A 23,023-nucleotide genomic window follows, 5' to 3' on the forward strand; every position below is an offset into this window, starting at 1 on the left:
TCATTCTGCTGCAATTTTAAAATGCCAGGGCTGATTAAACTGAAGGTCCTCTGGGCTTTACCCTATTGTCTTTGGCTGCTCTGCCCCCTTTCTTTTGCTTTTGGCTTATTCAACTCATTTCCAGCTTTTGTTCCCTTGAGATCTCCGCTGTTCAATAGGGGCCATGTTCTAAGATTTACCTTTTCACTTTTTTTGGTCCTTTTCTTATGTGTCATTTTGCTCTTGCCATAACTGTCCTAATCAGTCACTTGTCCTGCATTGCATCTTTTAAAAGATTTTATGACATTATAAATATATGATAAACTCCTCCTAGAAAACTTAGAAAATAAAGAAAATCAAAGAAAATTAAAATCTCTTATAATCCCACGACCCCTAAATAACCACTGTTTACACATACACAACACACACACATATGACACATATATACATATAACATATATAGGTTTCCCTCCAGCTATATGAATTATATGTGTGTGTCTGAAAGTTGGCTTTGATTAACTACCTAACATGTACTAAACACTAGGCTTTTCCTGCATTATCTAACTTAATCCTCACACCAATCCTATGATGGTACTATTATTATTTGTTCTTTTTTAAAGGTGAGGACAGTGATGTGCAGGGGAGTCGTGTCACTGTCTCCAAGGCACACAGCTATATAAGGCAGAAGAGGAGTTCATGGCCAGCTGATATGTATGCTCCCTTCAGTTACTTTCTACACCCATTGTGATGTAGTTAGTGTTGACGTCGAACACCATTAGTACTGATATTCAAACACCATGATTACTTCACACACAAAAAGAGCACACGAAATGCCAAACAATTAAAATGATTTAATAGCCAATATTGTCAAGACATTTGGCTGTGCAAAAGATGGACATATATATGAGGATTACAAGTTGGAATTCTACACGACTGTATTTATAAAGATTCTGAACACGTGGCCGTTGACAGCTCAGATATGGCCTATCTTCTTGGGTTTTTTGTACAAACGCTGCCTTACTTCTGTTATCGTTTTTTGTTTTTTGTTTTTAGATTTTATTTATTTATTTGACATGGAGGATGGGGTGGAGAGCACAAGTAGAGGGAGCAGCTAGGCAGAGGCCGGAGAAACAGGCTCTCTGATGACCAGAGAGCCCAACACCGGGTTCCATCCCAGGACCCCTGGGATCATGACCTATGCCAAAGGCAGACGCTTAAACCCTTAATCGACTAAGCCACCCAGATAACCCTCCATTATTATTGCTATTAGTGACACTGTAAGTATATTTTTTAAGATTTGGAGTTCATAAAGTAGTTCAGTACTTTGGGGACTAAGAGCAGAGAAACATGAATCTGAAGGTGGAAAGTCAACTCAAGACCTGCTTTCCCTTCTAAAGATCAACATGAGCCCCTATGCCGATCTGCACTGACCTCACCAAGGGTCTAAATTTAATTTTAAAAAAAATCTTGGTTCCTTCTTCACGACTTCCTTCCTTGGCTTAAAAGGTTGGATCGTCTGGAATAGGAATATAATTTCTCATTCCTCTTTAAAAGAAAGACAAAAATGTAAACCATGGGCTCCTCACTGCTTACGCCAGAGCCGTACAAGAGCACTTTATATAAACTAACCATTTGTCCATTGGTGTTTGTAAGGAGCTTCGTAGACATACAGCATTTGAGACACACTCTCTAGAAAAATGTGCCTTTAAGAGGATCAGACAATGAAGAGACCAACGGAAAAAGAAATTCCTCGCTACTGACTTCCAGAACATGAACAGAAGTCGCTGGGATGAGCACTGAGCTGCCTTTTCCCCTACGTGGAAGGTCGTGGAAGCCGGAGGGAAAAGCTTCCAGAGACTCAGGAGCCTTGTCTGTAATTCATGTTCCTATATCCTAGATTACTCACCTGGGTGACAAGAAAGAGAAAAATAAAAAGGACATACTTTGGATGGGACAAAAGGGCCGTGTGTCCCCAACTCCTGGCTTCCAGACCATCTCCCAGGAGACTCAGGGGCGGCAGGAATTTCCTGACGATTGCCCTCCCCATCAGTCTGAGTGGCGAGGGGAACTCGGGATGTCCCAGAGGCATGTACTTGTCTACCCACAAGCCAGCTGTGTTGTGGGGAAATGCGGGGCTGAGCACAGGGCAGGCTCCTCAAAATGGTAAAGCATCGTTCTTAGTCACATTGTTCTTAGTCCACAGAAAGAAAAAAAACCTTTCTGAAAATAAACCATAACAATTCTTGCAGCAGCTACTCTGCTAACCAGAACAATCCATAATGTCTGTGGACAGATTAGGATGTATTTCCCCCTAGACAAATCTCTGTGGCCACATCTCAGCACCAGCAACCTCAAAAAGCCTGTCCAGCCAAAATTTGGGGACATTAGCCTGAGTTCCTTGATATGTTTCCAGTTTTCCTTGAAAGAAAGAAGGAGGGAGAGAAGGAAGGCAGGGGAAGAGAAGGGAAGGGAAGGCACCAATCCTTTCAAATAAGAAAGACAGATTATTTCAGAAATCAGCAGCTTCTCTTAATAGATACCTAACTTTAGCTCTGTAGTTCTGAGCAGCTCTCTCTATCTCTTTTTTTTTTTTTTAAGATTTTATTTATTTGATAGAGAGAGAGAGAGATCACAAGTAGGCAGAGAGGCAGGTAGAGAGAGAGGAAAGCAGGCTGCCTGCTGAGCAGAGAACCCCATTGGGGGTTCGATCCCAGGGCAGAGGCTTAACCCTCTGAGCCACCCAGGCACACCCCATGAGCAGCTATTTGAATAGCAGTTAATACTGTGTGAACCCTGTACTAGCAACCTAGTGGGAAGAATCTTGTCACTGGGAAGAATTCAAGTGAGAGTTTGCTTTTCCTATAAACATTTGATACAGATACAGAGTTGCACAAATACCACTAAGGACGTGAAAGGAGCAGAAGACTGAGTGGTCAGTGTCTGCTCCTACCCTTGGGGTACCCTCAGGCTCACTCTCTGCAAATCCAACACTTGAACCAAACACCCTGGTCCCTGAGAATATGTCCCCAGAGTCCCAATTCCATGCCTTCGTTCTGGCTTCACTCCGCTTAGGATTTCCTCCCTTCCTGTTGAATTCCTTCCCTTACTTCGAGACCCTGAGGCATTTTCTATGATTCCTGTCATGTTTTTTTACTGTCTTTTAGACATTTCTTCTTGAATGGAAGGTAGGCGGCGTGAGTGCTGGTACCATTTCTTTCCTCATCTTTGAGCTCCCCGCGGGTCTAGCACAGTGCCTGGAACAGAGAAGATGCACCCTCAGTAGATGTTGGTGGAACTGGAAGCAAGGACTTAGCTTAAAATAAAGGAAGCTGAGTTGAATCGTAATGAAAGTGCTCCAAATCTTATGATTTCCACTTCAGTGTTCTGTTGATCGCATGGCCTCTGGGAGCTTCCTTAGATCTATGAAGTGCAAGAGTCTATTCACAACGTGGTTGCCAGCTGTAGCCCTTCAGGTACGTGGGTGGGTGTCATGCCTTCACTGCTGTCCCCCCCCCTCCGGTCACCGCCCAGACCCCCGGGGCCGGCCACCGGCCACCGGCATGTCTCATCTTTACTGCTGTCTTCAGTCCCACTGATGCAGGCGCATGGCCGCTGACTCAACTTCTCAAATCACACTGCAGATCATGCCCTTCCCTTCCCTGAAACCCTTTCTCCTTGGCTCTTACGAAACTTGGAAATTATTTGGTTTGCTAGCTGGCTTCATTTTCTTCTGGCTCCCTCACATGCCTGCAAGTTCTGTGGGGACAAGAACCATCTCTGTCCAGTGCGCTGTCCCCCGGCCTCTAGTGAGGGGGCTTGGAACGTACTAGATGCTTACAAACCTTTCTTGAGGGAACCTATAAAAATGCAGAGTTGTTAAATCATTCTCCTTCATGCTCTTAAGCCCTGCTCCACCTCCCACTCTCCTTGTCCCTGCTTTGTGTTTCCACACTGATTGGCACTCACTGGAAGAATGAACAGGGCATGGCTCTGAAGCTGAGCCCTCCAGCAGAACCATTGTCTTTAGTTCTGTTGTGGAATCAGAGAGCACATCCCTGTGCTCTGTGCGCACCCCACCCATCGAGGAACAGCCAGCAATCGTGGCACAGACTCGCTCTTGGAACTTCTGCTGCAGCTCTAGAAACTTCTCTTGTAAAAACCAATCGTGAGACAACATTCCAAAGACCCCAGAGATGTGGCTCAGCGTCATGGCCTGTCGGATGAGAGAGTATCCACTCTCCTACAGGTATCATGATCAAGTTTTGTGAGAAATGCGTACCGTACTCTTGCCCCTGTTTCTGGGACGTCTTAAAGACTTGTTGGGGGCAGGTATTTTGGTGTTCTCTGCCTGGTCAAACAGAGCACAAAAGACAGATGATATTGAATAAAAGAAAGAACATTTGTGCATGCGGGCAGGATGCATGCACATTTTGCTACTGGTTTTATTGTTTACTTTTTTTTTTCCGAACAGAGTCCCATAACTGGCCAAGTAATTGTTAAGGCATCCATAATTTCAAATGCCTGCTTTTTTTTTTTTTTTAACTATTTCTTGATGGAGATCTGAGTATCTCATCTTAATTCATCTTGGGGAATCTACAGTATGGCAGAAGCATTTTATCATGGTGGCTATGGCTTCTGAAAGCATAGCTTCAAACCACAGGAGTGTCTGATGACCATCTGAGAGGGGAGGTGGGCTGATCAGGAACCATTGTCTTTAGTTCTGTTGTGGAATTTGGGGTTTTAGAAGTAAATAAATAAATATATTTGGAAATGAAAATATTTATTCCTAAATATTTTTAGAAATAAACCCATGCAGGTAATGCCAAAGCCTAGAAGGATTTTCAGAGGCTCCTTGTGGCCGCAGTAGTTTGGAGGTTGGTCCCACAGCAAGGGCATTCTTCCATTCCTTGACTCCACCCCCCAGCCCCTCATCTTCACCCATTCCCATGCTATTTGGTCTTAACTTCAGCCATCGATTCCCTATAGATGACCAAGTCTCAGAGTCACTGGAAGAACTTAAAAAATATTTGATTCTCAGCGCTTGCTCTCGACTACTGCATCAGAATCTCCAGGGCTTGGGCCCAAGAATCTATATTTTTACAAAACCCTTACGATGATTCTGACAAGTAGCCAGGATTGGGAATCACTGTTGTAGTGGAGAGAATTCCATTTGCAACTAAACTCAGCCAGCCAACTACTTAAGCAACTTTAGACAGGTCAACTCTTGGACCACCAGGAAAACAGAAGACATGACACGTAGGTAATAGAGTTGTTGCAGAATTAAATGGAATTATGTATGTGATCTCTGCATTTATGTGTATTTTGTAGATTGGATTAGTTAATACTCTGCTTGTGACCTAGAAGCTGCCCAGAGACTTCGTTTGAAATTGTGTTGAGCTTCCTCTTCAGGGTTTAATTCCTTATGAAACTTGGTTTCTCCCTTTGTCAGTCACCAAGCATAAGGCCATATGTAGATGAATCATAAGCCCATCATGCCATGTGTCCTAAGAGCCTTCCAAGTTCATTGCTACAAGAAACACTCAACATTTAATGCATATTGTTGCTTGATATCTCTTTCCAAATTGCCAGTACAGTTTCCATTTCTGGGAAATTACATAGACATGTCTGGATCCAACTCTTTTATCTTTGCATTTCCAACTGCTCTGTTTTCCTTCTTTCTTCCCATCAAATTCTCATATTTTGACAGTTTTAAGACCAGCTCTTCCTTGATCTTTTCCTTCCTATAATATATTGAATTGAAATGAGCCCATTCTCCTTGGTGTGCCTTCTTTCCAAACACAGGGTACTCTGAAGTTCAGATTCTCTTTCTGTGAGCGGGTTAACATCACAAAAAGTTTGTGGTTTTATCCATCATAAACAAGAGTGTTTTAAATGAACTCTGCTTCTTTTCTTCAAGCATCACAGAAAGGTTGGGACACAGGGAAATGAATTTTTCAGTAAGAAAAGTTACTTATTAAAAATAGTGAAGACAAAAGTATGTAAGTTGATTCGGTAGGAAGAATTTGTAAAATGCTTTAACTTAAAAGGAAAGACTCCTGTAGGCATCCACAGTGAATCAGAAGGAAACCACTCTGGTCTCTTGAAAAAGATGTTTACTCTGTTCAGTGTTGACAAAATGTATCCAAAAAAGCTCTTTCTGTTAAGAAGGGGAGGAAGAAGGCAAACTGCATGTGAAAGTATTTGATCCTATTTCATTTGGGAATGTTACAGCTTTGCTTGGGCACCCAGCTGATCTGAGCATATCAACAAACATGGTATTAGCCAGCAACCATGTTTTGCATTGAACACACCCATTTGTAAAAATAGAAGAAATACTATAGTCACATTTTCAGTTCTTCTTTTTATTAAAAAAAAAAAATAAGGCAATGTGGTTTGAGTTGTGAATCCATTGAAGACATCTTTGATGAATCAACAGGGCATATGTAAAAAGTGATTTGGAAAATTTCTTATGGGTTGTGGGTGGGGGATGGGGAGGAATAGACTGTTAAGTCCATTGTCTTTCTGGCTCTTCCATTGACCCCTCTCACTCCATAAGTTCACCTGCTGTTACAATAAAAACAACCCCCTCTATCCTTTGCCCACCTCTCTCAGAGTTCTCTGGGATGTGACTGATTCATTGCAAAGTAATCAGACCTCATTGAATAACTAGTGTCATCTAAATATGATGCATTAGGGGGCACCTGGGTGGCTCAGATGGTTAAGTGTCTGCCTTTGGCTCAGGTCACGATCCCAAGGTCCTGGGATAGAGCCCCAAGTCAGGTTCTCTGTTCAGCAGGGAGTCTGCTTCTCTCTCTCTTCCTGCCTGCTGCTCCCTCTGCTTGTGCTCTCTCTGCCTCTCTCTCTCAAATGAATAAAAAAATATATTTAAAAAATATAATGCATTCATCCTCATCAGACACTCTAGCATCATCCAATCTGCAAGCTTCCAAAAGCTGTGTAGGACAAATCAGCTAACAGCCCAGTTCAAAAACCAACAGTAATTAAAAAAAGCTAAGGTACAGTGAAAAAAATGAAAAAGAAAAACTTCCATCTTCACTTGTTTTGTTTGTGTCATTGTGCACTAAGGGGAAAAGTGATTCCCATGTCAATAGTAATGATAAAAATTTGAGTTTGAGTTTTACTTTCATTCTAGCTATAATTATTTATTTTCTTTAGAACATACCTCATTGCATCAAATAAGTAGGTTGGTTTCCTTTTTTAAAACAGATTAATCACAGGGTGTCTGGGTGGCTCAGTTGGTTAAGCACCTGCCTTCAGCTCAGGTCATGATCCCGGGTCCTGGGATCAAGTCCCATATCCCTCCCTGAGCAGGGAGCCTGCTTCTCCCTCTCCCTCAGCCTGCCACTCCCCCTGCTTGTGCACTCTCTCTCTCTCCCTCTCTCTCTGTCAAATAAATAAATAAAATCTTAAAAAAAAAAAGAAAGAAAGAAAGAAAGAAAGAAAGAAAGAAATACTGGCAACAAAATCAATAATCAAAAAATGAAATCAGGTGTACCTGGGTGGGTCAGTCAGTGAATCGTCTGCCTTCGGCTCAGGTCATGATCGCAGGGTCCGAAGATGGAGCCCTGCATTGGGCTCCCTGCTCAGTGAAGAGTCTGCTTCTCCCTCTTCTTCTGCCCCTCCCCTTCCTTGTGCTCTCTCGCTCTCTCTCTCTGGCTTGCTCTCGCTTTATCTCAAATAAATAATTTTTTTAAAGTGAAATTGCCTCAAACAAATGAAAGCAGTAGAACAATCTATAGGAAAAGAGAGAGAGAGAGAGAGAAGAAGCCATTCCCTGACTAAAAAAACAAACAAAACAAAAATCCCCAAAAAGCATCCCCCCAAAATAAAAAGATAAAAGAGGGTAACCTCTGAAATGACCACACTTTCTCATTAGGAGCTATTAGAAAATGGAGACTCCGTGAACTGAGACGAGAGTAACTAGGCTAGACCTTTGAAGGAGGCTTCCGTTTACCAGGGTGTCAGTCACTCCTGTATGGAATATACGGATTTCCTGATTATACACTTTAGACAAAGTAGAGAAGGAAAATATGATATAGATGACCTCACACCTCAGAATAATAGTTTATGAATGCTGGCTTCGACTTGTGTATCTATACAATCATAATTAACATATAAGACCTTACCATATGTTAACACTGGGACAATATTTTAAATACTGTCAGCTGACACACAATATTTGCTTCCATCAACTTCTATGTTCCTTTCTGGGTTACAAGGGCTAGAAAGCTAAAAATGACATTAGCTGACTCCCTGGCAGCTAGGATTCTGGGAGCAAACTAGAACACTGAATAGATACATTTCCACAAGATTTTGAAGATGGAAGACAAGAGAGAGAAACTATGCTTCTGCTGATATTTCTGCTATGAGAGGCAGCAGCTGCAGGCAAACTCAGCATTCCTGTGTCAAGACAATGGCTTTGGGGATGTCATACATCAGTCATCAAAGTGAGAGCAGTCAGCGCTTTGTGATCTCTGGATCCCGGCTATGCTGGTGACCAGGTAAGCCCAGCTGTGGATCCCTGCCCCTTGCTCCTCCACATCTTTAGTGATTCTGTAATCACCCAATTCCTTGCATCAGATCACTTTTCTTGCACTGAAATCTGACTAATTCTGAATTTGATATCCAAACCAAGATTTAATACAGGGGTTGTATTGCGGGGAGCTTATCCTCACATCAATGGGATGAGGTAGAGATTACCCTTTGCCAGTTGTCAAATGGACAAGTAAAATTCAGTGGGATGAAATAACTTACTCAAGGCCACACGACTTGTAAATAGCAGAACCCAAGGTCAAATGCCAATCTAATTACAAAGTTTCTGTGCCTAACTACTCTGCTCAGCTGGGATGGTACAGGATCAAGTATGTAACAATTTGTATACAAATAGCTAAATATTGATTTCTGTGTTTTTCTATAAACTACAGGAGGGAAGAGTCTGTATGTTGTACATCTTTGAGTAAGACTCCTAAATCCCAGAGCATGGCTTAGTATTGGGTGCCTAGAATAGGTTCTTGGTAAATTATTGCTGAAAGAATAAATGAATGAAGAAAGGATGGTGATGTGACGAGTCCTACTACAGAAAGTGACCTGAAAAATGAAAAATTCGTATGATACCCTCCTTGTGGATAAATCACTGTAATTGCCAAATTGTTTTCATTAAGATGTTTCTCACTCTTCATGTGTTTGGTTGCCTCTGCTAAGAGTTATTGAAAACATTTTTAGGTTTCCTGTGTATACATTTTTGGTTTCTGTTGGTTTCTGTTTCTCAACAAGGTCTACTGCCATATTATTAAATTCATCAAACAATGGAACATTCAGTCTGTTAGGATGAGCTCTTAGGTCTATCCCATTCCAATTTTCAGCACTGCTTTTCCTAAAAGAATCTTTCCTTCTAACTTATAAGTCAGTATTCTGAAACCCAAATTCAAGGACCTATGTCTATTAGAATCTTCATAAACACCCTGTCTTTGCTCACAAGTTTCAGAAGCCAAGGTGCACCATCCACATATCTCTTACCAAATTTCACCATGGCTCCTTCTGCGCCCATTAGCAATCAAGTTTTCTTTCAGGAAATAGTTATGGTAACTTGGGCCACCCCCTTCTCACAGGGCTGGTGGCCACCAAATCTGCTATATTTGTACACATTTTATTTTAATTGCCAAACTGAAGCGTATTTTAGAAGGAAATTTGATCCATATGTTTCTGATTCATCCACAGTGAAGTCACCAGACTCTTTGGAGAGAACAGCCCTACAGCCACAAAGTCTTTTCCTTTAGAAACAGTAAGTTAAGTAGGTAAAGAGCCAGCATCTTGAATCTCACCATGTTTAGGCAGTTGGTAAAGCCCAGGCTTCAGGGAATATTACTTTTTTAAGATATACGCCCCTTCAAATAGGTCTGGCTTTCAGTGGACCTCATGAATGCCCTGGACATTCTTTTGAGGAGCAATGGAACTGACTCCTTTCAAGGACTTCTCCTTGGGGCTCTCTTCCAGGGCTCTAGGAAAGCTCCCCATCGATAGGCCAAAGTTTCCCAAAGTTTCTTTGTTCTAATTCCCAAAGCTGTTACCAGAGCACTTGATATAGTTCAAGGCGGCGTATGCCCCATTTGCTGCCGACATGGTTCCCAGATATTTCCAGGGTCAGAGGTCACGAGCAGATGAAAGCCTGTGGTGTAACCTGATGTGGAGCCTGCCCACAGATTCACCCTCAACGTAAGCAGGACCACTATAGTGGTCCGGTCCCCTTCGCTAAGAAATAGGTCACCCACAGCACTCCCTGGGGTGCAGCACATTAAGATATTTGGTTAGAATTCTGAATTCTGTGCCCTGACACTTTTTAACGGCTGCCATCGGGCAATGCCTCAGGAAAGAAGGGAGACGTTCTACTGGCTGGGTCTGAAAGGATTTGAGAATCGTACACACAACTCCATGCCCGTCTGTCAACCCTACCGAAGTAAGAGGTAAAAATACCACCCTTCCCTCTTTATACATACTCTACGTGATCAAACTTCTACGACTTCTTTAAAACATCCCACAGAGTTCATTCTCAGCAGCTACTGCTTTTGTCAGGCCCTTAGCCAGGCCCCCGGAGAGAAAGAAAAAATGGGCAGAGTGAGGCAGACATGTGATAAGCAAATAAGGATCTAGTCGCAATGTGTATAGGTGGAGGAAGAGTGTCCAGGAGACCTAAGGGTCAGTTCCAGCTCTGCCCCTTCCTAACCGCGGGGGTTTGGTTAAGTCATGTAACCCTTCAGCCTCACAAGCTTCATGGGAAAAACGTGAGGAGGGAGGATGATATGAACCGCGTATATGAAATGTGCCCTGTGTAGATAGTAACACTTCTTATTATGGCCTGTTCCAGAGAGTGTATGGAAGCGTGTGTAAGATCTCCCAGGAACACGGAGGAGAGTGCTCAGAGAGCCAGCGCTACCTGAGTGGGGGGAGAAAATGACCTCTGACCTGTATGTCTAGGGGAAAACTGCTGGGAAGGATATCTACCCACTGCATCGGGGTTCCTATTCTCCCAGGATTAAGCTTTGGTACACAGCGAGACAAAGTTGGTAGATGCACCCAACATCGAGTCTGTCTGCTTTGCAGGTAGCTTCCAGGGCTCATAAGACCGGGAATTTCTCTGTGCCCTGAAATGTCAGCATTTCGAGTTCCCTGGCTCTTGCCTTTCTATTCTTTCTTGTCTAGATGACAAACTTGAACAGCCTTCGGCCTCGCCTGCACACTGTCCCTAGGGATCTTTCTAAAATACGAACTTGATAATGCCCCGACCCCTTACAGAATCCTCTTGGGACTCTCGTCCTTCTCGATAAAGCCCACACCATTCAGTATTACCCATTTGGCTCTCATAATGCAGTCTCTGCCTCTATCACCAGACTTACCCCACAGCTTTGCCCGACCTATTACCCTTTACATGACCACCAGACTGAACTCCCCCATGTGCTTTCGTCTATGGTTTTGCACGTGTGCATGTGTTTCTTTGCCTTAAGCATTCTCCCTCCTGGTTTTGAAAAACTCTTGGAGACTCAGCTTGGGTGTGACCTTCTGGCTTCCTCTCCCGATCCATCCATTGTGGGTCAGCTGCCCCTTTTGTGGGTTTTCGTTATACCTGCACACATCCTACTGTGTCTCTTGCTACTCTACTGGGCTCTGGCACTGTGGGTTCCTTGGGCTCATAATTAATTTTTTCTCCCCACCTGGCACAGCCATGATGCCTGAGGTATTAGTGGATGAATCACAGAACCTCAGAAAGAATCTCCGCCCTCCTCTCCACCCGTGTGTGCGGAAATCCTCTCTGCAGAGAGTCAACTGGGTGCCCCATGGAAGGGCTCTTTCCAATGCCAGCTTCTCTAGTATCGTGGATCCCAGTGTCCTGAGAGAGGGTATAACTAGACCTAGTTTAATTATGAGGGGTCCTTGGAGGGAGGGGGACGGAAGAGGCTGGCAGGATGGCACATACCAGAGCAGTTCTGCCAGCTTTCAGAACTGGATTGTCCTCTAGAAGGCAGCTGTGACTGGGCATTCAGCATGTTTTAACTTCACATCAGCCATCCAGTGGACTGAGTCTGGCATCTCACTAGATAACTGTCTAGACATTAGGCAAGGCCAAGTTTCAGTGGTAACGCTATGGCAAGAAATGTCTGCGGCGGCTGACGGTGCTCAGGCAATCCCCACTCCCCAATTCCAGACTGATGACCTGGACCCTGGGGTTCTTAGGCAATTGTTTGGAGGAGCCCTGGGGAGGGAGATTCTGGACCACCTGCCGGGGATATGCTTGAATAAGTACTGAATACATAAAAGACTGCTGGATTTATGGAGTATTCTTGCTGATCGCACAGTACTGAGGAAACCAGTAGCCCACCAGGTGCTCCTTGCAGCTTGGATGCTCTCATGGATAGTTCCCTTTGCCCCCTTACAACAGGTGTTTGCTGACTCCCACCACCATTGCTAGAAAAGGGCTCTAGGTAAGGTCTGGCAAAACAGGTGCTATTCTTGGGTGTCAGAGAAAGAGCAGTAACTATTTCGTTTTCTTTTGCTTTAGTTTTGTAGTAATAATGAGACTAGAAATGGGGGAATGGGGACTTTCACAGATGAGGTAATAACTAGGCTTTGGACGGGAGCTGCTGCAACATTCTGCCCAATGGTGTGCCAGCTTGGCACCCTCTGCCTCCATCATCTTTATTTTACCCTCCATTGGACTCCACGACGCCACCCCTGGAACGTTCACTTTTGCACACCACACTGGCTTCCTTGGTCTAGCTTTACTGCCGCTGCCTTTGTATCTCTTCTTCCCACACACTTACCTTATACCTCCATCAGTATTTGCTACAAATCATTTAATGAAAACCCCCCAGGATAAGTATAATGGTCAACCACACCCCTCCCCCACCGCCCCCTAAGGATTCTGACAACTGCCCCACAGTTGTCCCAGGAGGACTGACTTCCTCTAGCCATCTACCTGACATTTGCTGTTTGCAATAAACGTTTCTGTTTTCTTGGCTCCCTTGTCCCTCTGGGCCAAGGCGGTGGCACCTTAGTGATCACCCTGTGATGCTGTGGCAGATATGGAAGAACTGGAGACTTCTGGTCCCAGGGCCCCATGCCTCTGGCTGTGGCTGTTATCTATGACATTTCTCAGGGAAGCTTGGTATCTCTGAGAGATTTCAAAGGAAGGGGGAGGAAGAAAGGATGGTTCTGCTGCCCTTTGCGTCTACCTGAGTAATTGGAAAAGTCCTCTCGCTCTCTCTCTCCTGGCAGTCAGAATGGAGGTAATTCTCTTCTAGAACGCTCCCATTGTAAACTCCTCCAGTGCTAGGGTGGCCTGCCCTCCCCATGCTGTGTTAACTGCTCCCCGAGGTCTCCCGATGGTTATGCCCACAGTGGGAGTTCGATCTGATGGTGATGGTGCTAGCGCTTAGGCCTTACATTCTGGCCCGTGTTAAGTATTCTTTTTTCTTCCTTCTTTCATCTTCTTTAGTTCACTGTGTATGTGTGTTGGGAGCAGATGGGGGGAAGAAATAACAACCTTCCTGACTTTTAAGATCTTTGGCTGGAGGGGCACCTGGGTGGCTCAGTGAGTTAAGCCGCTGTCTTCTGCTCAGGTCATGATCCCAGGGTCCTGGGATTGAATCCTGCATCGGGCTCTCTGCTCAGTGAGGAGCCTGCTTCCTCCTTTCTCCTCTCTCTCTCCGCCTGCCTCTCTGCCTACTTGTGATCTCTGTCTGTCAAATAAATAAATAAAATCTTAAAAAAAAAAAAAAGATCTTCGTCTGGAGCATGGCAGAAAAACTGACAGATCCCAGAGGTTAGTTAATGACCCAGCTCCCAGGAGAATTGATGGGTTTCTTCTGTAGATGCAGCCCAGTCTCCCCCAGAAAGAAATGGCCCTTTTGAATTGATCAGTCTGATGAAGGTCTCCCTTCTTTACTGCTTCAAGTCACCTTCTGCTTTCTATGAAATTCCCATCTCCACCCAGGGACTCTGACCCTTCACCATCACCACCACCAGATTTTCTCTTCTGGGAAGACACTGCTAGGTCCCTGCACAGAATTTCCGGGGAAGTTCTCTTCATTAATCTTCCTGTTTGGTTCCTCACTTTTTCCATAGCCTTCTCTGGTAAAGCTTTATACCTTATTCTACATTGTTATTTCTAGGTCAATGCTTACCATACATAAACTACTCTTATATTTAAACCATTAATTGTGATTGTATTGTAGAAACTTCCAAATAATCACAGATGTAGGACAGAAGTACGACAAATCTCCATGTACCATGACCCAACCTCAACAGTTATCACTTTATGCCCAAACTTGATCTATACCTCCAAAACCCCTCCCACCATCATTACCAGTGGCTTATTTTAAAGGCACTCCAAGACAGCTTATCATCTATAAATAAGTCAGAATTTATCCCCAAGAAATGAGAGCTCTTTTAAAATGTATATATAGGGGTGCCTGGGTGGATCAGTGGGTTAAAGCCTCTCCCTTCGGCTCAGGTCATGATCCCAGGGTCCTGGGATCGAGCCCCACGTCGGGGCTCTCTGCTCAGCAGGGAGCCTGCTTCCTCCTCTCTCTTTGCCTGCCTCTCTGCCTACTTGTGATTTCTCTCTCTGTCAAATAAATAAAATCTTTAAAAAAAATATATATATATGTATATATAAAACCATAATATTCTGTATTACCAAATATTCAGTCTGTCACTAGTCAATTGTCTCTTCAATGTCTTTTTAATTTGATTTGAGTCGGGATACAAATAAGACTCACACATTGTATTTGGTTTGTTATGTCTCTTAAGTCTTGTAAAATCTATAATAGCTCTCCCCACAACTTTTTGTTTCAATTGCTGCCATTCATTCATTCATGAAAGCTAGGTCCCTTGTCCTATAGTCTCCCCCATTCTAGATTTTGGTGACTGCTTCTCAGCGGTGTGTTTACCATGTTTTTCTACTTCCTGTGCTTGCTATTGGCAGAGACTTCGATCTAGAGGTTCGTGATAAATTGTTATGGCAAGAGTATTTTGTTGACATTGCTTCTCATTAGTCAATCGCAGGAGGCACATAATCTCCACCTCTCCTTGATTTGATTTTCCGGTGGGTTCAGATGCTGCTGGCCTGATCTAGCCATTAGGAATTGATTTCTTGGTTTTTCACCCACTGTTGTAGAAGCCATTGATAATGATGGACCATGACGATGCCCTTTTGAAACCCACATGAGAGAAGTTATTCTGTCCTCTTCTTTCTTTCTCAAGAGCCCCTCATGACAAATTTTTATATTCCACAGTGACTGCCAATGTGGCTCACACCATGCTACTCTTGATAGTGATTTCTAACCTTTTGAGGGTGACAGATTCCTTTGAGAATTAGAACTTTATAAGAAGAAGAGAAAGAACATATATGCATGGGCCCTCAGGAGTCCAATTACTGGCAGAATATCCTGGATCTCAAGTTAACCCTGCACTCTACAAACTTGTGGTACAGCTTTGACTTTGTACAGAACCTGGGTACCTTGACCTTCCCCTCTCTAATTTGACTTTATCTCTCGCATTGATGATTCTGTCTTTTGTTCCCTGACTTCATGGTTTTTCCACTTCTTCAAGTCCACTGGTCTTTAGTTCCACTCAATTCTAACTACTTTTTTGTAGTTGTCTCTACTGAGACATCATTTATGGTCACTTGAAAATTTTCCTTTGTCAAGAATCCAAACTTCCCCCCTCCACCCCTAAATGCCAACTCCTTGGCTTGACTTTGGTCCACATGATTTCCTACATTCTTTTGACTTCTCAAATCATTGGTCTCTGCCCAATCCATAACAAAGTCTCACATCTATGACAGGGCATCTCTGTGTGGCTTTCTCTGGGGGTTTCAGATCTGTGAATTATTTACGTTTTACCATGGGGCCCACTCTCTTGTCTGCCATCTGCTTTTCTTCCAAAGGTGTTGAGAGTGGCAATGCTGACAGGGTCCTTATAAATTCAGACTAAGTTAAACTGGTCTCTCGGAGCAGTTCACCTTCTTCCAGTCATCTTTTCCTACTCCCCTATTTCTGTGCTACTCAGATGTTGTTCATGGACCATCATGAACATCATCTCCTATCAGTAGCATCAGCATCTCCTAGAAACTTCTAAGTAATGCAAAATCTAAGGCTTATCCTGGTTCTATTGCATCAGAGTGTATATTTTTAAGAATAGCCTCAAGTGAATCCTATTCACATGAACAATCAAGAAGTACCATCCTATCTGTTCTCCACCTTGGTTGTTCAGAATTTTTCTCACAGTACTTAATTCTTGCCCCAATGGATGACTCTATCAGGCAAGGTCCAATCAGGAAAATGGAAAGCACTCTAAAGGTTTCAAACATAAGGAATTTAACATAGAAAATGGGTCACAGGGTGATGGAGGGGCCAGGAAGCCACACAGGGTGGGGTAAATAACCCGGGGATGACCAATATGGCAGAAGCCATGGCCTCCTCCTGCTGCAGGGGACCAGGGGAGGAGGCAACATGACGGGAGCCCGGATAACATGCTCACCTAGCAGGAGATGCGTCCTTAGAGAAGATGCAGCTCCTGGGAAAGAAAGCGCAATACCTTGGTTCCTTACACTCTTTCACCCTCTCCTCTCCTCTCAGTGACCTCACATTAGACGTGGACAGAGCTCTGCCGACAAGAGAGTCTTGGAAACCCAGCCTGCCTTTCAGAGAACAACAGGGCACCTCTGAGGGCAAACAGGCCAAACACAGGCACAATGACCTCACCTCCTCCTGCTTCACTTCACTTTCGTCTTCCCGGTCTCAAAACATCTGCTTTTAGCCATTTTTCTTTCCTTCTGTCCCATCACAGAAAAAGAGATATCCTTTGGTTTTTCTGTGAGAGTTAAAACTGGTAGGAAAAAGTAACTAAATGCCAACAAAACACAAGATTCATGGGGTAAGGCCTCCCAGCTCCGCAGGGCTCTAGGACACGCGGGAACGATCTTTGGGAATCCAGTGGCCAGGGCACTTCAGAAATCATGCTGTGAAATGTGGGGAAACTGCCTGCAGAAGCTCTCTAGAAAAAACGTGTCCTGCTATGAAAAAGATGCCAGTGCCTTTCTTGATTTTTATAAATGATCATAACAGACTCACATGTTAACCCACATGTTAACTAAAGACAATTTAGGCTCTTCCTGTTAGATAAATCGCCAACGTTCAGACTTAATGTGCACTCATTAAAATTAAATCAAGAATGATCCATTTTCCTCCCTCAGTGCCTCCTCACTGCTGTCTCCCTCTCAGAGACCAGGGGGCTGAGACCAGTCATCTCAAAGCCTGAAACTGTTGTCGTCTTTACAGTGAAGCGTGGTAAAGGACACGGAAGTAATCTCATAGGTGCGCTGAATCCTGCCAGCCTTCCACTAAATTGGCTTTCTGACTTGGGAGGACTCAGCTGAATGAAAACTGCCCACCTTTTCAGAAATAGGCTGGGGAGGGACACGTGGGTGGCTCAGTCTTTTAAGCATCTGCCTTCTGCTCAGCTCATGATCCCAGGGTCGTAGAAACAAGTCCGGCATCGGGCTCCCTGCTCAGTGGAGAGTCTGCTTTTCCCTCTCCCTCTGCTGCAACCCCTGCTTGTGCTCTTGCTCTCTCTCTCAAATAAATAAATCTTAAAACAACAAACAAACAAACAAAAACAAACTGAGGAGCCCACTGGTCACACAGACTGACCAGCTCTAAGCTCACCGAAAGAGGTTTGGGGACCCGGATTGTAGGCTCTGCTGCCTGAGAACCATGACGGTGTCAGCCCGAGTCCCCTGTGTGCCCGCAGAGCCCAGCCCTGTGCCTGGCATGTGGCAGAAGCCCGATATTTGATGAACAGACACAATAACTCAAAGTCAAAGACCTCCATCCTCATGTACTGACAAGTACCGGTTCCAGCTTCTCACGGAAGCCAGGAGTCTCGGTCCCGCCATCTGTAAAATGAAGACATGGTGCCAGCCTCCATTCACAGTATGAGCGTTCAGACCAGATAAGACCGTATCTGGGAGTTTGTTCTCGTAGGCAAATAAATTGTTTTTATAATGCTCTAAATAAAAAAGCTTCCCACACCAGTGCTCGCATACACATTTATTAAGATGTAGCCAAGTGAAATGTGTCGGCTCCTCCTCTCGAGTGCAGTCTCCTTTACTGACAGGTAACGACGCCCAAGGGCTGGGGAACTACATAATCAAAATCAAATGCCAGCTTTTCACAGACTCGGCCAAAAGAGTGTGGCCCAAAACACCATTTTAAACTACAAGAGTTCCGAGGACATTTCATTCATCGTCTTTCTCTTTACTATTGGTGATATAGACACTTTAATTTTAATGCCCACTACAGATCCACATTTAAAAAGAAAAAAGCTCTTCTTCTAATTTAGTAGAAAGCAGAGCTGTCCGCGTGAAGGACAATGCAATATCAAAATACAGCTGCTTCTCATTCGTACTAGTCTAAATTAGAAACATGCTGCCGTTCACAGGGGCTCTAATCACACGTGCACATAAGCCATACCGAGGGCTAACAGGCGGTGTAGGTTTCTACCCAGCATCTTCACTTTATTCTGTGTCCTTATCCTCTTCGGAAAAATGGGGGACTGACTTCTTGGCGACCACATTGTCCAGTCTCTGTCCTTGTAGGTATGGATTGACACTCTGAAAAAAAAAAAACGTGGTTTTGTATTATTCGTGAACGTCAGAGACATCTCACAAAAGACGTGAGTGAGAATTGCTTCTGGCCTATTGGGTTAGAAACAAGGGAACAATGGTACCTACCACCTACCTAGTGATTACTCCAATACATCTATAATACCTCAGCATCTGACAGATGTGTCTAACTGTTTCCTTCACACAACCAAGGAGTTCTTTATCAGATGCAATATGTCTCGCTCCTGCTTCTTGGCACAAAGATTTGGCGTGAACCAGCTAATAAGTTCTCACTACTTAGATGCCAAGCCCCATTCAAAATAACATTATTATTCTATGGCCTTCTTTAGTGGGAGAGAGCATAGGAAACACATTAAATTAGAAGAACGTTCTAAAGAAGACGACAGATCAGAACCAAGTGGGAATTAGCATCTGCAGACTGGCCATAGGATATCCCGTTGCTGTACTGGTTCTTCTGCGCCAGTGTTCCACCCCAAGAGGACTCAGCAGTGGCCCAAGCAATCACTTCCACCTTCCTCAGTCAAGTTCTAAAGCTAAAGAAAAGAAGTAAGCTAAACACAACGTGCCTTTATTTTTGACTAAAGACTTCATGGTCTGAAATCTTTCATCTGTTGCTTCTCTGAATGAGTCAAGGTTTTTCCAGTCCTCCTCTAATACATATCTATTTTTTGAGGTTTAGATGTGAACTAGTAATTGGAGCTTTACAACATAGTATTTAGCAAGCAGAAAAAATTTCAGAAGTTATGGACGATATTTGTTTATTGAAGTCACCTTCCGGTAACTGAACAATAACATAAGGAAGAAGCAACGGTTGCAAACGGTCAGCAATCCCAAGTCCCCGTGAATGAAGGGTGGCCGTTCACAGGTGGGTCTCTCTTGCCAATGGGACCTTGTCTGCCTTGGTTTTTCTGAAGGGTGAGCAGGTCATTCTCCAAAAAGAATGGACCCTGAGTTTAGTATTTGTAAATGTCTTCCCACATTCTCACAGCTAAAGCCATGCATCATGAAAGGCCCTACTCACCCAGCAGAAATGCATTACAAACAAGCTGAGATTTACAAAGTGTGGGATGTCTTCAAATCTGAGAAAGGATACGTCACCCAAACACAGTACTTTACTGGGAAGGCATCTTTAAAATCCTTAAAATAAGGAAAATACTTTTTATAGCAACGATGGTCCGCTAGAATGGCTTACTCCTGAGAGTCATGTAAGAACCTCTGGGTAGATGAAGCAAGTGGAGACTGGAAAAGTGTACTCAACGCCATGAATGTCTTCATTGTTTTTTAATAATAATATTTATTCTGAAAATTCTAAGATATTAAAAAGGGCATGAGATTTTCATGTTTATCAAGTATGGGAATAAAATGTTGATAAACCCTTTAAATAAGATCAGTAGTAGATTTCAAATATTAACAAGAGACATCTTAACATGAGTTTGCAAAGGTGATCATTTTTTTGTTTAAAGAGGAATTGGCCTTTTCCTCATGAAGCAACTCAGAATTCAACTGGGTTTGAGTGAATACAGAAAGTTACATAAAACCCACTGAGGGGTCTGTTGTAACTCCAGGGAGGATACCTCTTGGGAAAGGGACTTTCACAGGAGGAAGTTCTTCTCCCAGACCTAGAAAATGACAAATATTGGAGGGCAGGGGAAGTAAATTAATGAGGAAGCAAAGGGAGCAATCACTTGAGCTTTTTTGATAAATGTTCATTAGTACTGAATCCTATACATAAAAGGAATAATAGTAATGATACTTGATCCTCTGAAGGAATCAAGACACTTATATATTTGTCTTCTCTCCTGGGTGAGAGAAACTGGCTAGGTTACAGAGAGAACGTTCTTTCCATTTCCTACCTAGAAGAACCACTACGATCAGATGTTTGATCCTGATGTCCCTTGGAAATCACTGGAGAAGGCTTTGGTGATTGGTGCACTTGAGGAGGTGAGTAAATTCTTTAGTTAAGTGGAAACATCACCTGAGGCTTTCAGTGAGGTAGAAGTATCACCTGAAGTAAGTTCTGTTACCCCATGGGTCCTGAGAGGGTCAGGATTTATGGCATGGCCATGAGTTTTTATTACTGTCTGAGAATAGGAAGAACTTGATACCACTGGGTCAAAATGACCCTTATTTTCATAATTTCTAAGCCTTTCCTATGTGGAGGAAGTTGAGGCCAAAGTACAATCTTTTATAACATGTGTCCTAGCCAGAATTCTGAGTTTTGGTAATCATGGGTCTCATGGAAAAACGACCTAAATCCTGACCCATGGTCATTAACCAAGTCAGGGCAAAAGGAATGGTGAGCCAGGAAACAGAGACAATTAAAGCTTCATGCTAAGTTATTCATTTTGGGTCGGTCATTGGTCTTATTTGGAAATGTTCTTGTTGTGCCACGGGGAGATATTCAAGCCGTCCTACTGGTAAATTATGTGTATTCTGAGCTCCTGAAATAGAATTTCTTGATGTTCTCTCAAGACCACAATATACCCTTTGGACCCTCTCTGCCACCACTGGCCATCGGAAACTGTGATCACCAAGAAAAACCCCTAATAATCCTATGAACTCTGGGGAAGAAGATCTGTCAATTAATGTTACAACCAGAAAATCGACACCTCCTCGAGTACCCTGACCGGATCCAGCAAAACCATGCAGGACAGCCACAACTACCGTTGTCCGGATTCCCAGTTATTGCCGGGATCCAGGCACTTGCTGTTCTAAAAAATCAGTCAGTGGCCTTGGGTCTATGGCTTGGTTTTCGTATCTAACATGTTACTCTCTGGCAGCACTATGCCACAGAAAAACAGATCTTGAACTTTCTCCTCCACCTGATCAGAAGGCAGGGGACCAGGCACTTCTGTCCATGAGGGCACCAGTGGATTATCAGAACAGACACTGACCACTGATTCAGTCTCCAGGACATAAAATGCACTGGAAACTCAGAGCAAACTTGACCTTCAGCTCTACAAGAAGCAACACCACAGCAGCTCGATGGGCAAGACCCAGACCGACGTGCCACCCTGGGCAGCCCCAAGATGGTAAATACCTAAGCCTGCCAGCAAATTCACCAGCCAGCAAGCAAATACAGCAGATCTCATGGACTGGACATCAGTCTGGCTAGGCGAAGAAAAAGGTATGCAGGAGGAATGAGGTTTGGTCATCTCATCTTTTGCCCCTACATTCCTTCAGAATTACTGCCTGGAGCTTGCAGTGCAGCAAGTGCTTCCTTGTTCCTGTCTTGTGTTTTTATATAATTGGTGCAGATGTATAAGCAGTTGCCCCCAGCAGCCGAGAGCCCCTCTGAGGACAGACCCCCTCATGGGCTCCCTGAACTCCCACAACCCAGGGGCTGGATGCAATCCACATTTCGCAAATGCAATGGAGGTGGCGAGATCACCACCAAGGAGGGCTCCTCGAGGATCCATGTGCTAAATCGTGGGCAAGCCAACGCAGGAGGCAAGGGCATGGACCTTGCTCTCCGGGACCCCAGTCGTGCCCTCCCAGGATGGCACATGAAAGGTTTCGGCTATTTTCCAACAACGGAGAGCGAGTTACACTCCGGGAAAATAACAGCTCTGGGAAAGCTCCAGGTGTCCCAGCAACGGCCCCGCCAGCCACACGTTACCCTCCGCTTCCGGGTCTGTCCTCCCTTCTTCTTCTCATAAAGGAGTTTCTTGTTCTAGAATGGGGGAGAAAAAGAAGACACAAATGCACAAGTATGGATCAAATTTGGTGAACGTCTATTTTAGAAGCAATACTGGTGTGTCCCCCTGGATATTTGCATACACATATTTTGGAAACAAAGCTAGATGAAAGGAAGGTCGTGTCAGAAAGACAGACCACAAGAGAAACGCTGGTGGTTGTGTAGCTTTTAATAAAGTTCTCTGCAATGCCCCGAGGCACCCCAGTGTCACCAACAATCATATAAACAGGAAAATACGACATTCGAAAACACACAGGGCACGGGAAACTCAGCTCCTCAGTTTGAACAAGACTTTGTTTAAAACAAACAGTTTTATCTCATTTTGCTTTTGTATCCAACGCCCTTTTTATGAGCCGTACACATAAACTGTTCTCTAGAGGAGTGTCTGACTATTAATAACAATCCTCTATGTAAATAAATGAGACATTCTGACTTCGGCAACCTTTCCTCCTGTGGCTTCAGTCAGTGTGTGCCCCCAGTCAAGACAATCGGAAAACCATTTGGTCTATAACATTTTTAATAGAGTGAACCTTTTAAAAACTGCCAAAAAACTTCTTGGCAGGAGGAAAGCGATGTTGGGGGAAAAAAAAACCAGGCTCTGTTACCACAGTTTGTATAAGTGTTTCCACATATTGCTGTATTTCAAA

General features: G+C 43.9%; 1 protein-coding gene across 3 annotated transcripts in view; it reads right to left on the minus strand.

Moving 5' to 3' along the window:
* Positions 1 to 18,089: 18,089 nt before the first annotated feature.
* The window catches only part of SCG5 (secretogranin V), a 53,117-nt gene continuing 48,183 nt past the window's right edge, over positions 18,090 to 23,023 (minus strand). For all 3 annotated transcript variants that reach the window (XM_059181099.1, XM_059181098.1, XM_059181097.1), the window contains 2 exons: positions 22,299 to 22,352; positions 18,090 to 18,667 (listed from right to left, as the gene is read on the minus strand). In XM_059181099.1, the coding sequence (XP_059037082.1) occupies positions 18,572 to 18,667; positions 22,299 to 22,352 (150 nt within the window). In that variant the 3' untranslated portion in view covers positions 18,090 to 18,571. The remainder of the gene's footprint in view (positions 18,668 to 22,298; positions 22,353 to 23,023) is intronic.

This window comes from Mustela lutreola, chromosome 7 (assembly GCF_030435805.1).
Source record: "Mustela lutreola isolate mMusLut2 chromosome 7, mMusLut2.pri, whole genome shotgun sequence".
In the NCBI taxonomy this organism is placed as follows: Eukaryota; Metazoa; Chordata; class Mammalia; order Carnivora; family Mustelidae; genus Mustela; species Mustela lutreola.